This window comes from Schistocerca serialis, chromosome 3 (assembly GCF_023864345.2).
Source record: "Schistocerca serialis cubense isolate TAMUIC-IGC-003099 chromosome 3, iqSchSeri2.2, whole genome shotgun sequence".
Lineage (NCBI taxonomy): Eukaryota > Metazoa > Arthropoda > Insecta > Orthoptera > Acrididae > Schistocerca > Schistocerca serialis.
The window spans coordinates 982,022,893-982,040,835 of NC_064640.1; the positions used below are offsets into that span (position 1 = coordinate 982,022,893).

The window sequence follows — 17,943 nt, forward strand, 5'->3', positions numbered from 1 at the left end:
AGCAACCACCAAAAGTATAACTCATCATCATAATCATACCATCATCTTTATCATGTTGTACAGTTTACAGTTCCTGGCTATGGCAGCTTAGTACACAAGCCTCTCCATCTTTCCCTGTTCTCCCTCTCCACTCTGTCCCACTCTTCTCCCCTCTTCTTCACATATTCCTTCACTCCAATGATCTATGTGTCATTCAGCATTGTCCTACATCTCTTGTCCCCTGTTGTCCAAGGGTCTGTCTTGGTATCCTGCCAACTCCCATTCTTTTAACATGCCCATACCATCTTAATCTCACTGTTTCTTTGCTCTCATGCATGGGCTTCTGTTTCACTCTTTCTCTCACCACCTCTATCCATTCTAGTAAGTCCTATTCTGTGTCTTTGACATTTCATCTCACAGGCCTGTACCCTGCTCACCATGCCTTTTCTTCATTATCCATATTGCTGATGCATACGAGTATTGGAGCATAATACACTCGGTATAACATGTACTTGCTTGTTGGTGATGTCCCTGTCCCAATCCAGTCTTATTGTACTCTGAAGGAATCCCTTGCTTCCCCTTTCTCCCACTGTCTTCTGTTGTTCACTGCAGGTAATTGGGACTTCTCACTTTCATTAGTACTTACCCTCTTAATACGTACATCCATTGCTAGTCCCCTCTTATTCCTCGTTGTCATCATCACTTCACTCTTCCTTGCATTAAATTTCAATCCATACTGTCCCACCACTCCCCCTCAAACATTTAGCCTTTCTTGTAACTATCCTTCTCCTCCATTTCCCTACTACATTGCTTTCATATTTTCATCTCCTATCAGCATTGCTACTCCTGTCAGTATTTCGTCTGTAATGGTAATGAATACTAGAGTGAGAAGGACATTGTACTTCACATTACTTTATTGTGCACTAGCAGTTCCAAGCATGACTAATTCTCAAAAGTATGTATAGCAACAGATGTGAATACACTGTCCTTGCGTTGGTATAGATGCACTAGAGAATAGGCCATGCCTGAAACTATTCATGCACAATAAAGTAAAGTAATCTGAAATACAGCCTGGTGGAACAATGACCTCCTTCAAATTTGTTGAGGCTGTGGTGCTCACCCAGAAGAAAATGGAAAAAAATAAAGGGGGCAGTGCACTCCCATACTTCAACAAAACTGTAACTGCTAGTGTAAAATTATAAGAACAGAAGATGACAAATGAAAAAAAATCTTAGGTGTACTGATTTTCCTTTCTCATGCCTTGCCTTTATACCCAGTGAAGAAACATGTTATTCCAAATGATATGTTGTTGTTGTTATGGTCTTCAGTCCAGAGACTGGTTTGATGCAGCTCTCCATGCTACTGTATCCTGTACAAGCTTCTTCATCTCCCAGTACCTATTGCAACCTATATCCTTCTGAATCTGTTTAGTGTATTCATCTCTTGGTCTCCCTCTACAATTTTTACCCTCCATGCTGCCCTCCAATACCAAATTGGTGATCCCTTGATGCCTCAGAATATGCCCTACCAACCGATCCCTTCTTCTAGTCAAGTTGTGCCACAAATATCTCTTCTCTCCAATTCTATTCAATACTTCCTCATTAGTTATGTGATCTACCCATCCAAATGGTATACAATAACCATATTTTGCAATTTCCAGGACTAAATAGTGCTTCAGTATCAGTAACTGGTAACTGTGTGTACTTTCCTGATGAGTCATTACAGTTGTTGGGTATTTTATATTTACTTTATATTCAGAATTTATGCATCACCAAAGTGAACTAATAATCTTACAGAGTTTTTCAAAATCAGTCTTGGGAGAAGGCAGTGTGGGTGGCAAAGGAGGGAAAGGGGGGGATAAATGGTTACCATATGTATAGCTTTCAATTCACATTCCCCTAACTAGTGACAAATGCCAAGCAGGTCAGAGTTCAGCTGGACTTGACTGGTTCCAGCTATGATGAAGCTAGGGTTCACAAATTAGGTTCCAGTTATAACCACCTGCCTTTTATTGCCACAAGATTGACTCATAAATTCACAATTTGAACAGAGTGTATAAAAATGGAATTTAATACATTACTTAGAAACAAATAAAGCAGAAAACCCCATCATAAAGACCTTCAATTTAAAATAAACAATCTGCCAAAGAGACAAAGGAATGTTAAGAGAAATCCTTCATTAACATGTAGTCCTTAACACATTTACTGTTTCCCATTTGTGTGTGATTTGTGAAGGCATGTAATGTCATGTCTGAATGGATCATATAGATTTTAAGTTGTTAGCTTGATCAAAATTGTTCTTGTTTTTACAAAAAATTAACTGCAGCAATTCATTTGGCCTGTTGTGTACCTACCAAATCCAATAATCAAAAAGATCTCTGGAGAGTGCACCTGGGTAGGCACTATCAAAACTAAATGTTTCTTTCTGCAACAGGCCATGAACGTGACAAAATGTATTTGTTGTTTTTTGAATTAATGTAAAGTAGTTGTACCAAGTACTGAAAGACTAATTTACTTATTTGCATGTTTTGTTATAAAGAGGGAACAAGAACTAAGAAATAAAAATAAAAAAGGATGGTCTAAAATTTATTGAAAAACTTCCAATGATTAACCAGGGCTTATCACCGATTGTTTTGCAGTAAGGAACATTTGATCTCTGGAGACTTCTTACAGGGTAATTTAATCAGTTTGTTATCCCAGTTACCTTTGTGATTGTGTTTCATCAAGAATACCTGCACTCCAGTGCAAATACATGTAATATGGAAAGTGTGTCATATCAAACTTCAACTGCATTCTGCTCAACCCTTCTTGGAAGTTTAGTTTCTGATGGTGTTTGTTGTATGTAACAAGAGGGTGGACAAACCATAAACAAACCTAATGCCATCAAATTTATATCATTCAAAATTAATTAACTTTTCCATTGGCCAACAAATATTTTTATTCGGAGTTTGAAGAAAGGATAAGGACGTGTCTGAAACAAATTTCATGCCAACAGTTGCATTTCAGAATTGGTCCTCAAGTGGTCTTTGCCAAGAGCTTTCTCGAGCAGCCCAAACATGTGGCAGTACCATGGTGCCAAGTCTGGGCTGTAGGAGACATAATGCATGATATTTGTTGGATTGTTATGGTGTGAGGTCTGAGGTCTGGCATTGTCGTGGAGGAGAAAGTTGCTTCCGATCAGGGTACTGTGGCTTTTTCATTAGTAGGTTGTTCAAACTTAGTGAAAAAGAATTCAGTGGGGCAGCATTTATGACCCAATGTTCCTGCAGGAAACTAACCAGCAGAATGTCTTTGCAGTCCCATGGCCAAGGGCACCGATATGTACATGGACACGACTGTGACCTTACCAGCAGATAACAGTGTCCCCTCGCTACACCTCCTCCCCTCCGTGCTGGCTTTCTTCAGTTCAGGGGTGTAATGATGAACCCAAGTGTCATTGCATACTACTACTTGTGCCATGAAAGCATCACCATCTTCCTCATATCATACTGAAGTCTCATAAACTGCAGTTATTGCAACTTTCTGTCATTTCCTGGAGATACCAACTCATCCTCACTGATGGACTGAATACAAATGAGCAGTGTTCTACCATCTAGTCTACCACTACTAGTTTTTAAAAATATATCCATAATCCTAAATGAAAAATCTTTTACACTACTGTGTCAACAATCCTTACTCATATAGTCACTGCTTTACTGAAGATCTGAAGTTGAGCTAGAAAACTCTTTTGAAAATTTTAGATAAACAACAGTTGCATTCATATAATCAAAAACAAGTACATGCCACAGCCTTTCTATATCAATTGACTTTATTCAGATTGATTTTTACAATAATGTGCAGTAAAATACAATTTTCCTGTTCTACTGCTCATTGTGCTCATAGCGTTCGTTAACCTACATGTGCCGCCAGGGTCATGTGAAGTCATGAGCACCTTAGTGTGTCTAGGGGGCAGGGACTGTGACTTAACTATGAAGATAGCAATGATGGGGGGGGGAAAAAAAGAATAATAGAAAACTTAGTCAAAAGGTGAGCTACATGCTGATAGGGTGAATGACTGTTAAAGAAAGTATGAAGGCTCCCCTGTGTTGACTTTTTTATTGCCTAGTTACTCAGAAAAATGAAGTAGGTTTCCTAATCATCAAATGAAAACTTCCAAAGAGGATGGTTGTATTGCCTGGAGGCAATAACGTGTTGTGGGTGAAGGAACAAGAGACTGTGATTTATTGGTGGAACACTTAGAAACAGGACTACTACAGAGAGTGTTTAGACTACACTTGTCTGCCCTCTTCTGGAGTATTGGTGTGCAGTGTGGGATTTGCATCAGATAGGATCGATGGAGGACATCGACAAAATTCAAAGAATGGCAGCTCGTTTTGTACTATCGCGAAATAGGGGAGAGAGTGCGGTGGATATGATACACGAATTGGGGTGTCAGTCATTAATACAAAGGCATTTTTCGTTGCAGTAGGATCTTCTCATAACATTTCAATCACAAACTTTGTCCTCAAAGTGTGAAAATAGTTTGTTGGCACCCATCTACATAGGGAGGAATGACAATCATAATAAAATAACGAAATCAGTGCTCTCACATAAACATTTTAAGTATTTCTGTTTGAGAACAGAATGGTACAGAAAGAGCTTGAAGGTGGTTCGATGAGCCCTCTGCTAGGCACTTAATTGTGAATTGCAGAGTAATCGTGTAGATGTAGAGATGAATTCCATGAAAGGGACTTCAGATATCCCACCAAGGACATCAGTTCACAAACAAATGATGAATTATGGCTGCATCAAAAACCTGGTAATACTCTCATAGATGCAGGGATAGTGTGGGCTCTTGTAGTGTCCTGCATGAAATAACTATGTATTTTCATCAGTTGTTAGTTCTTTGAGGAAAGACTGCAGTGTATTATTCACATACCAGTAAGGACTTACAGTAAAATAATTTACGATTCCCCAACTGCACTCCACTCTTGTTCTTACAGTCGTGATCAAATTTGATGTGGCTGCCATGGGTGTAAACTTTTTGCCATTTTCAGTAAACAATGTGTTACCCAAGGTGCACCAAGAAAAATACGGAGCTTCCTCAGCCATGTCAGAATCAGTCACTGCATGACCAAATGTATGTTACATAATTGGGGAATGACTGATGAAGACCAGAGCAATTGCGAACAGTGGTACAAAATATAATGGAAAATATTTTGCATGATTGCCCAAAAAGAAAATTAATGGGTACCTGGAAAGACTTTGCTGGCACAACACCTGCTGCAGTCAACTGCCTGGAGTTTTGGATATCCAGCTACAATGAGAAACGACTGTCTCAACACCCTTTAGCTACTATCTTTTCCCCAGCTTTACACTCACCAGATGTAGCACTGATATCGAGCAACAGTATCTGGATTGTTGAGTTGATGCACTACCATTTCAGCTAGAGTTTGTGCACAGATCTGCGAGCAGGTGATACTTACACACTGGTCTGAAGTGCTAAATGGCGCAACAATTTTCTAGGGCTTCTTTCCAAGTCCATTTCAAACTCCTTTTAGTTTATTCTCAGTTAAAACTGATACTTCACATACTACATTTCTGAGAAACAGGTCATAACTTCTTGTGGTGACTGCAGCATGTTTCTGAGGGTACTGGTTCCTGTGCAAGGCTGGAGACTGTACGTGGAACACCCTGTGTGTTGTTCATAGTGAAGAGCCCTCCCTGTTCTTCATTTGTTGAGTGAAGCAAAGTCTTAGTACCCCAAATTGACATGCGCTCTTCCCTGTCTGGAGATTTAATTTTGAGCAGGGGTATTTAAAACCTGCCCAATAATTGATATTGTTTTGGGATTGGTGGGCCACCTCTTCCTTTCCAGTGGTAACTCTCCATGTTACTTTGTGTGTTCAAATGGCTCTGAGCACTATGGGACTTAACATCTGTGGTCATCAGTCCCCTAGAACTTAGAACTACTTAAACCTAACTAACCTAAGGACATCACACACATCCACGCCCGAGGCAGGATTCGAACCTGCGACCGTAACGGTCACGCGGTTCCAGACTGAAGCGCCTAGAGCCGCACGGCCACACCGGCCGGCTACTGTGTGTGTCTAGCATATTTTTTGTCACAAAGTGATCAGCACTCTGTACAACTGTTAATCACTAAAAGAAAGAACTGTTTATGTTTAAAAAAATTTTCTTTTTAAAATTCAGTTTTGTTCGCACCACGTGTGCTACAAGAACATAGGTGACCGGTTTCGGTCATATCACATAACCATCATCAGAGCCAGGCCATCCTTCGAAGATGGTAGGTGGAGCACACTTGTGGCCACCTGTTGACATGACAGCAGCTGAGAAGAGTGCGCCACCTACCACCTTCGAAGGGTGCCATGGGTCTGATGATGGTCATGTGATATGATCGAAACTGGTCACCTATGTTCTTGTAGCACACGTGGTGTGATCAAGACTGAATTTTAAATAGAATTTTTTTTTTAATTTTTTGATCGCTGTTCCAAAAATGTTTATTAAAATTGTTCAAAGTATTCATGTTGTTTGTTTAGTTCAAGATCATTTGAGACATGCATAAAATAAAACCATATCACACTTTGTTCAGGCCCAGTTATAGTCTTCCTCATAGAGATATGTAAACTATCTTCTGTCTAATACACAAAGAGCAGAATTAGTTTGTGTTGTGGATGATACTAGCATTGTAATCAGTCGAAGCATACATACAGTGACAGAATAAATGGTAAAAAAAAAAATCTTAAACGTATCAACTGGTTTTCTGGAAATGCTCTCTCTCTCTCTCTCTCTCTCTCTCTCTCTCTCTCTCTCTCTGTGTGTCAATTCTGTACATGTAGAGGTGCCACACCAGTGAGAAATAGTAAATAGGGTTCAAACTTAGAAACTTTTGTGTGTCCAATGCAAATTTTGTAACTCTTAAAACAACTTAGTTGGGGAGACAAAAATCAGTAAGTTGACATATTTTCATTCAATAATGTCACATGTAAGGACCTGAAAAAAATCACAGTTCACAATTTGCGAAAAATGGAATATTCAAATTCTGCCTCAAAATGCAAAAACATGAAATTACCTAATAAATGATATTTCACAGGGAACTGTATCCAGATGAGCTATTTTATCAGAGATGGTTTGAAATAGCTCTATTTTCTGCGTGTAAATACTGAAAATTGTACTTAGTTTTCAGTTGCTGGTATTGCAAATCATCTAGAGAAACCAAATTTGTAAATATAATGTGTGTTAGACCCTGTTTTCAAAATTACAAGTGAGCTCAATGCTTTGGTGTCAAGCCAGTGGTAGGCAGTTGAATGGTCCATTTAAGATATGTACCACATAGTGCAATATAGCACTCAACCTTGGGACCCACAATCTTAGGCCAAAGAAACCCATACTTTCGTCTGTTAGCTATAGTTGAAATGTTAATATGGCATAGACACTTTAATGTGGCAATTTTAGGATATAGGTGTTTTGAACTGTGTTTGTGTCAAATACTGGTAGAGATGAGCTTCAACAACCTCGTTTATGACACTGCCAACATTGACAAGCATATGTGCAGTAGCCGTTACCGAATGCTTTGTGTTCTGTGTTGCTCTTTCCTTCCTTTACTTATTTTGAAAGCAATGAGGAAACATGGGGTTCATTTGCGACCATAAAACACAAAAAGTGGTCAACAATCCCTATGAGTACATATCAAGTTATGCTTTCCTGGAAACAGAGAATAGAGGTTCAGAATGAAATTTTCACTTTGCAACGGAGTGTGCACTGATATGAAACTTCCTGGCAGATTAAAACTGTGTGCCGGACCAAGACTCGAACTCGGGACCTTTGCCTTTTGCGGGCAAGTGCTCTACCAACTGAGCTACCCAAGCACAACTCGTGCCCCATCCTCACAGCTTTAATTCTGCCAGTACCTCGTCTCCTACCTTCCAAACTTCGCAGAAGCTCTCCTGCATACCTTGCAGAACTAGCACTCCTGGAAGAAAGGACTGGCGGAATTAAAGCTGTGAGGACGGGGTGTGAGTCGTGTTTGGGTAACTCAGTTGGTAGAGCACTTACCCGCGAAAGTCAAAGGTCCCGAGTTCGAGTCTCGGTCCAGCACACAGTTTTAATCTGATGGGAAGTTTCATATGAGCGCACACTCCACTGCAGAGTGAAAATTACATTCTGGAAACATCCTGGCTAAGCCATGTCTCCGCAATATCCTTTCTTCCTGGAGTGCTAGATCTGCAAGGTATGCAGGAGAACTTCTGCGAAGTTTCGAAGGTAGGAGACAAGGTACTCGTGGAATTAAAGCTGTGAGGACGGGGTGTGAGTCATGCTTGGGTAGCTCAGTTGGTAGAGCACTTGCCCGCGAAAGGCAAAGGTCCCAAGTTTGATTCTCAATCCGGCACACAGTTTTAATCTGCCAGGAAGTTTCAGAGAATAGAGGTGTAGACTGAATGCCCTCACAGAATGCATTTCCCTGCATCACTCGTCTTCTCTGTGGTGGTCAAAATTCTAGTTTGTGTGCACTTGTGGCTGCCGGCCAGTTTATAGTGTCCTCCGCCTGCACTATAGTATGGCCTGAAAGTCTCTCTCTAACATGCTAATAGAGTTATTTTCATTTCTTCTTCTACAGTAAGTATCGTCTAGTATGACAGACCACAAAAGCTTGTAATCAATACTCTACAGGTTTTGTAATTATTAAATTGGGCAGGAAAAGAAAAATAGTGTCAAGAAACACATTAAATCAGAGACAGGAAAATGGTGCTGCTTCTCAACATAAACAATCATTTGTTGAACGCTTAAATAGAGTCAAAAGAAGAAAACAAGCAAAGACCATTTTGGAAGAATGCTGTTGAAGTTCTTGCAAAAGTAAACATTCCAGTCAAAAAACTCACAAGTCACCAATTTTTTGAACAGTCACTTTCGACACTATAAGGCTTCGTCTTCACACAGATAGCATAACAACCTTTTAAATTTGTACTTATAATTGTTTGTAAACAAAATTAATTTGATGTGACTTTTAGAAAAAAAAATACTAATTTTGCTAAAAATAGGTGCTATATTTTCAGGTTCTTATTCATATGGAATAATGTTGTGGGATAACTCGTCTTTTCGAAAGAAAGTTTTCATTTCTCAAATATGTGCTGTAAGAATAACATGTGTTGCTTACCCACAGCAATCTTGGATGTAAGTCGTCTGTTCAAAGAGTTAGCAATTCTGACTAGTGTTTCACAGTACATTTCTTCCCTCATGAAGTGTGTTGTAAATAATACAGTGCAGTTCAAAAGGAACAGTGATCTAAATAATTACAGTGCTAGAAAAAAAATGACATTGCATATTCCACTCCACATAAAGGTTGTCTAACACAAAAAGCTGTGCACAATACTGCAACCACTATTTTGGATCACTTGCCCAGTGATATAAAATGTCTTTATACAGCAAAGTCAAATTTGAAAACAAACAAAAAATTCTTCGTGGCAACACCACCTGTTCTGTAGAAGAATTTGTATTATTGTAATGTGTAAAACTGATTAACGGTTGTATATTTTAATAATAATAATAATAATAATAATAATAATAAACCCCGTGGAGGCCCGGGAAAAGAATCGGCCTCCGGTATGTTCTGCCAGTCGTAAAAGGCGACGAAAAGAACAAACCACTAATAGGGCTAACCCCCCTTTTAGTGTGATTAGTTGGTTCAGGACAGAACTAAAGAAGCCTCGGACAAGCGCCGTCATGGTCGGGGACGACGCTTGAACCCTATGCCCGCCCACAATGGTAACGACACTGCTAGCCAACTGGAAAATGATTTAAATCCAAATAGAGGTGTTTTGCAGGATATGCTTCCTGCAACCACCCTAGAAGGAAAACAAAGACAGAGGATGAGATGGTCAGATGAAGTTAATCGACACCTCATGTTCTGTTATTACCAAGCAACAAACCTAGGAACCAACACAACTGGATACAGATCACAAGTATACACAACATTTATTACCAGATACCCAGAATTAAAATTTTTAACAGAACAACGATTAGCTGATCAGATCCGTGTAATAATAAAAAATAACAAGATACCCCAGTCAGAATTAGAAAACATCAAACAACAAGTACAACAAATACTGGAACAAAATAATGTGCAATCAGAAGAAGAAGAAAATACAGTAATGGACTCAAACATCCCAGAGCAAACAAACAAAGAACAACATGCACCAATTAAACAATCAGAGGAAAACGAAATCTTAAGACAGCCACCAGAACAAGCACAAATAGAACACGAAGTGACACAGATGTTAGATATACAAGAAAAATTTCAGCTAACATATATAGAATACAAAGACACAAATACAGACATTAGACCATTCTTGCGTAGACCACCAAATAACCCACAAGTCGAAACAACAATAAAAACTATCAACACAATCATACACAACAAAATAAATGAAAACACAACTATGGAAGAGTTACAACTACTGGTTTATATAGGAGCACTCACTACACTAAATATACACACTAGGCAGAGATCAGAACCAACCAACACACAGAAGAAACCCACAAAACCAGCATGGCAACACAGGCTACAGATCAAAATAGAAAAACTGAGAAAAGACATCGGACAGCTAACACAATTTATAAGAAATGAAATCTCGGAAAAAAAATGAAAAAAGTTAGGTAAAGTCTCACAACAAGAAGCGACAGAGCAATTAGACGAAAAGAAGCAGAAATTACAAGCATTAGCCAAACGACTCAGAAGATACAAAAAAAGTGAAAATAGAAGGAAACAAAACCAAACATTCAACACAAACCAAAAGAAATTTTACCAGACAATAGATAACACACACATTAAAATAAACAATCCACCAAACATAACAGACATGGAACACTTCTGGAGCAACATATGGTCAAACCCGGTACAACATAACAGGCATGCACGGTGGATACAAGCAGAAACAGACACATACAAGATGATACCACAAATGCCTGAAGTGATAATTTTGCAACATGAAGTCACCCAAGCAATTAATTCTACTCACAATTGGAAAGCCCCTGGAAATGATAAAATAGCAAATTTCTGGTTAAAGAAGTTCACCTCAACACATTCACATCTAACTAAATTATTTAACAGTTACATTGCAGACCCATACACATTCCCTGATACACTTACACACGGAATAACATATCTGAAACCTAAAGATCAAGCAGACACAGCGAACCCAGCTAAATATCGCCCCATAACATGCCTACCAACAATATACAAAATATTAACTTCAGTCATTAAACAGAAATTAATGACACATACAACACAGAACAAAATTATAAATGAAGAACAAAAAGGCTGTTGCAAAGGAGCACGAGGATGTAAAGAGCAACTGATAATAGATGCAGAGGTGACATATCAAGCTAAAACTAAACAAAGGTCGCTACACTACGCATACATTGATTACCAAAAAGCTTTTGATAGTGTACCCCACTCATGGTTACTACAAATATTGGAAATATACAAAGTAGATCCTAAATTGATACAGTTCCTAAACATAGTAATGAAAAATTGGAAAACCACACTTAATATCCAAACAAATTCAAATAATATCACATCACAGCCAATACAGATTAAGTGTGGAATATACCAAGGAGACTCATTAAGTCCTTTCTGGTTCTGCCTTGCTCTGAACCCACTATCCAACATGCTAAATAATACAAATTATGGATACAATATTACTGGAACATACCCACACAAAATCACACATTTGCTATACATGGATGATCTAAAACTACTGGCAGCAACAAATCAACAACTCAACCAATTACTAAAGATAACAGAAGGATTCAGCAATGATATAAGTATGGCTTTTGGAACAGACAAATGTAAGAAAAATAGCATAGTCAAGGGAAAACATACTAAACAAGAAGATTACATATTGGATAACCACAGCGACTGCATAGAAGCGATGGAAAAAACGGATGCCTATAAATATCTAGGATACAGGCAAAAAATAGGAATAGATAATACAAATATCAAAGAAGAACTAAAAGAAAAATATAGACAAAGACTAACAAAAATACTGAAAACAGAATTGACAGCAAGAAACAAGACAAAAGCTATAAATACCTATGCCATACCAATATTGACCTACTCATTTGGAGTAGTGAAATGGAGTAACACAGACCTAGAAGCACTCAATACACTTACACGATCACAATGCCACAAATATAGAATACATCACATACATTCAGCAACAGAAAGATTCACATTAAGCAGAAAGGAAGGAGGAAGGGGATTTATCGACATAAAAAACCTACATTATGGACAGGTAGACAATTTAAGAAAATTCTTTCTAGAACGAGCAGAAACTAGCAAAATACACAAGGCAATCACTCATATAAATACATCGGCTACACCACTGCAATTTCATAACCACTTCTACAACCCTTTAGATCACATAACATCAACAGACATGAAGAAAGTAAATTGGAAAAAGAAAACACTACATGGCAAGCACCCGTATCATCTAACACAGCCACACATCGATCAAGACGCATCCAACACATGGCTAAGAAAAGGCAATATATACAGTGAGACAGAAGGATTCATGATTGCAATACAGGATCAAACAATAAACACCAGGTATTACAGCAAGCATATTATTAAAGATCCCAATACCACAACGGATAAATGCAGACTTTGTAAACAACAAATAGAAACAGTAGATCACATCACAAGCGGATGTACAATACTAGCAAATACAGAATACCCCAGAAGACATGACAATGTCGCAAAAATAATACATCAACAGCTTGCCTTACAACATAAACTTTTAAAACAACACGTTCCTACATACAAGTATACACCACAAAATGTACTGGAGAATGATGAATACAAATTATACTGGAACAGAACCATTATAACAGATAAAACAACGCCACATAACAAACCTGACATCATACTCACCAATAAAAAGAAGAAATTAACACAACTAATCGAAATATCTATACCCAATACAACAAATATACAAAAGAAAACAGGAGAAAAAATTGAAAAATACATCCAACTGGCTGAGGAAGTCAAAGACATGTGGCATCAGGATAAAGTTGACATCATACCAATTATACTATCAATATAATGGAAGGAAACATTCCACGTGGGAAAAATTATATATAAAAACAAAGATGAGGTGACTTACCGAACAAAAGCGCTGGCAGGTCGATAGACACACAAACAAACACAAACATACACACAAAATTCAAGCTTTCGCAACAAACTGTTGCCTCATCAGGAAAGAGGGAAGGAGAGGGGAAGACGAAAGGAAGTGGGTTTTAAGGGAAAGGGTAAGGAGTCATTCCAATCCCGGGAGCGGAAAGACTTACCTTAGGGGGAAAAAAGGACAGGTATACACTCGTACACACGCACATATCCATCCATATGTGCGTGTGTACGAGTGTATACCTGTCCTTTTTTCCCCCTAAGGTAAGTCTTTCCGCTCCCGGGATTGGAATGACTCCTTACCCTTTCCCTTAAAACCCACTTCCTTTCGTCTTCCCCTCTCCTTCCCTCTTTCCTGATGAGGCAACAGTTTGTTGCGAAAGCTTGAATTTTGTGTGTATGTTTGTGTTTGTTTGTGTGTCTATCGACCTGCCAGCGCTTTTGTTCGGTAAGTCACCTCATCTTTGTTTTTATATACAATTATACTATCAACTACAGGAGTCATACCACACAATATCCACCAGTACATCAATGCAATACAGCTACATCCAGACATATATATACAGCTACAGAAATCCGTAATTATTGATACATGTTCAATTACCCGAAAGTTCCTAAATGCAATATAACACATACCGTACAGTTAAAAAGGAAGTGACGCTTGATCAAGGTCCGTGTCACTCCATTTTTAACCGGACTTAACGTCTGAGAAAGTGAAGGAAATAATAATAATAAACCCACCTTGTAAATGGTCATCATATAGCCATATTTACAAATTTATTATTCATTTAAATGTAAAATGACTTGTTTCACATCATTACAATTTATTGGGCAAATGGTCCATGGAAAATGAAACTAACAAACAGACTGAGGGTGGAACCAAACACTATCCTGTCTGCTGATAAAGTCTGTAGTTACTTTTAATTTGGTAGAATTCAAAAATTAGTGAATAAAAACTACATATTTTATTCACACTTTCTATATTTTCAGAGGGGGGGGGGGGGGGGGGGGGAGGGAGTGCTGAACTGTCTCATATGCGCACTTTTTCACTGTTGTTGAATGTAGAAACACTATGTGCTTCACTGTCAAATCATACAAAATACGTATGTAATGACAACAATCAAAGAAATAAGTGTATTAACATGACACGAGAGAGACCCATGCACCTTCAAATCTCTCTTCATTTATGGAGCTATTGGTTACTGGAATTAAGAGTTTTCACAGGCAGATGGAGTTATGAGGGTTTACATTACATATCGTCGATGTATGGTACAGTCATTTCAGATTTCGATTTCTGTGTTGTCATGAATTCAAAGAGTAATTTTAAGTTTCTAACTGCAGGTACACCAGTCAAGCACAAAAACAGAAACAAGCTTCTCAAACACAAGTGTAGTATCAGGTGAAGGAAGTAGTCCTTCCCCACCAGCACTGCCACAGAAGACCCGTCAGTCGACACGGAGGCGTGATCGGCAGCTGTCACAATATGATAATGTGCCAGGGGGAGGGGAAACTGTCAGCACAGAAGTAGAACGACCTGCTGTGGCAGGCTGCCCTGTCCATGCTGCACAGCAGTCCAGCTGCTGTAGTCCAGATGGGAAACCTCCACCTCTGCCATTAAAGAAGAGACACAGTAAGTACATAGTAGTTGGTGATGTGGTTACAGCTAGTATGTGTTTAATCTGAGCACATGTTGTGTTTTATCTGGCTACTCATAATGCTTCTGTGTGCCATCGGACAAAATCGTTATTAGTAATTTTGGGGTTAATGTAGTAGTAACATATGAAATCTGTCGGCCGAAGAAATTTTACCAACTTTCCTTCAGAGCCATTCAGTTTCACATTTTTCATTATGTTTCATTGCTATAATATTCTCATAAAATGCCTAAAGATATGGTCATTGATAATCATATTTCTTGTACTGTGCAAACCGTACAAATAATCACCAGTAGACAATAAAGGGCGTTTGTGAATTCTCTGTCCTTTGTGTTCTTTTAATGGTACTTGTTTCATACAAATGTAGTTGCTGGTATTACGGTAGTTATAACTATTTACCCCCTTTTTTTGATCTTGGCAACGCCCTCAGTTTTCCTCAGGGCAGTGAACTAAATTAAATATGTTTGTTTCTCAGTGTTCCAATCAGTGGCATACTCTGGTAAGTTTTGTGCGGGTATGTGCTTTTAGATATTGTAATATTTTCATTTGTGATTGATTGTATCACCATCCTGTTATGTTTATGTTGAAGTTTAGTTATTCTTAAGTTACACATTAAAGAGCAACTGTCATTTATTTTGTATGGATAGCACGTAGAAATATTATCAGTGTTCATTACTTTGTACATGTGTTTTGTTTCTTATATGTGGTGGTGTGTTTATAGTTAAGGGAATAAGAGTTTTCTGAAAAGTAAGATAATATTTATCCTCTTAATGCTGTTCAGCTGAAACAGTGCCAAACATCAGTCATGTTTTCATGTCATATCTCTCTTGTGTTCTCTGGTATTAAAATAATAATTTGATTTTTGGGTAGTGCAAACAGCAATTACACTAGACTTCAGCTGTAAAAATGTAGTCTAATAAACATACAGTACTGAATTTTTGTTCTATCATTTGTGTAAAGAACATACCTTTGTATAGTTTTCTCCTGAGACCATATTCAAGTGGGATTTTCTGTGTTTGACGCATTAGAAGAGGAATACACAAATTTATGTTTTGTATAATATAGATGCTTTACAGTGATTATATTTTGTACCATGGAATCACATATGGAGTATTCTTAATCAAATGTCCCTCCACTTTGTCATCTCTGCTTCATTACTGCCCCCACTGAGAAGATGCCATTTTGTTCCACTTGCATTTTTATCTATCTTTTCTCTGAAGTTGAATTTCTTGACACAAAACCTAGAGGAAAATGTATCGGAGTCCATTTATAATTTTGAAAAAGATGGACTCTTTTTTGCTATTAGGTTCCCTTTCCTAATACAATAAGGCACATCACTTTTTTGCGGAATGACAAAATAATAACCTTGCCTGCTGGTATATGTCTTGTTACATTGTTAGTGAAAAATTCTGCATAAACAGCTCCAGTCAAGAGACTGGGGCAATGGCTGTGTGTCTGTGAATATTAATTTTTCTTCATTGTTGACTAAATATGTTAACTTACTTTTCAGAAAAACTTCATTAACACAGAGCTTGTAACATCCACTGTGAACTGGTGGTTATCAGGAAATTTTTTGTGTTGTTAATTTGTTTGAATGTAGAGTTTTTAAAATTCTTTCAGAGAAACAAATTTTTGTTGTTATAGTTTAAATTGAGTTGTTTTTCCACTTGTACCTCCAGGCTTTTCACAAGTAGTGCTTTTGGCTGCAATTTTAAGTTATTGTTTGTCATATTCTGTCACTGTAAATGTACATACTTACCACTCGGTAAGGGTATTCACCAATAGCTTTTTGGTTTTTTAATAAGAGCTTCTTTGCATGAAATAATTTATATTCCGAAAAATAGAAAATGAGATAAATTACAAAACATTTTGATCTAACTATGAATATGGACTAGCAAGTTTAGATTGATTAGTGGAAATACATTGTTCAACTGCACTTGCTATGCGTCTGTCTGTGGACTCTGGATCAATAGCTATCTTGTACTAGTGAAATAGTTTATAGTGATGAGAGAGAGGAGAACTATAAATGTGAAGAGACTAGTTCTGTAATATGCTGCTCAGTTGTTCAGTAACATAATTTTATGTTGGTGGTGGTTACTATTAATCTACAGTTTATGCCGTGCAGCTGCTAAAATACCATTCTAACGAATATACACTCATGAGTAATTGAATTAGTTGTGTTGAGGTGAGAGGGCTCCTATTACTGCAACGAAAGAAATAGTTGCACCTGTCACATGATATTTACGTCATTAGATCGTGTGCTGACCGCTGTGCAGGATGGTCAGTGTGGGAAATCCACACACTTGACTGTGACCATATTGGTGGCACCTGACACATTAGACTCTCCATATGCGAGTTCAAGTAAGCAGCGTAATTTTCTCGTGCCGCTGTGTCGAGGATGCATTGTGAGAATCCAGGATGACGACAACGATGATAACTGATACCTCCTGGACCCACCACATTGCTGTCCTGCATAGAAGCCAGTGCCTGCCCCATATGAGCTTCTCTGTTCTACATCTACATCCACATGGACATTCCGAAAATCACATTTAAGTGCCGGGCAGAGGTTTCATCGTACCACCTTCACAGTTCTCTGTTATTCCAATCTCGCAGAGTGCGTGGAAAGAACGAACGCCTATATATTTCCATACGAGCTCTGATTTCCCTTATTTTATTGTGGTGATCATTTTTCATTATGAAGGTCAGTGTGAACGAAATATTTCCGCATTTGGAGGAGAAAGTTGGTGATTAGAATTTTGTGAAAAGATTCCATCACAACGAAAAATACCTTTGTTTTAATGATGTCCAGCCCAAATTTTGTATCCTTTCAGTGACACTCTCTCCCATATTTTGCGATAGTACAAAACATGCTGCTCTTCTTTGAACTTTTTTGATGTACTCCCTCAATCGTATCTGGTAAGGATCTCATGCCGCGCAACAGTTTTCTAAAAGAGGACATACAAACATAGTGTAGGCAGTCTCCTTAGTAAATCTGTTACATTTTCTAAGTGTCCTGCCAATAAAACAGTCTTTGGTTAGCCTTCCCCACAACATTTTCTTTGTGTTCCTTCCAATTTAAGTTGTTCATAATTGTAATTCCTAAGTATTTAGTTGAATTTACAGCCTTGAG

At 38.1% G+C, this 17,943-nt stretch overlaps 1 protein-coding gene across 2 annotated transcripts in view; it reads left to right on the forward strand.

Moving 5' to 3' along the window:
• The window catches only part of LOC126471426 (guanine nucleotide-releasing factor 2), a 396,113-nt gene that overhangs the window by 268,330 nt on the left and 109,840 nt on the right, over positions 1-17,943 (forward strand). For both annotated transcript variants that reach the window (XM_050099570.1, XM_050099569.1), the window contains exon 9: positions 14,503-14,791. In XM_050099570.1, the coding sequence (XP_049955527.1) occupies positions 14,503-14,791 (289 nt within the window). The remainder of the gene's footprint in view (positions 1-14,502; positions 14,792-17,943) is intronic.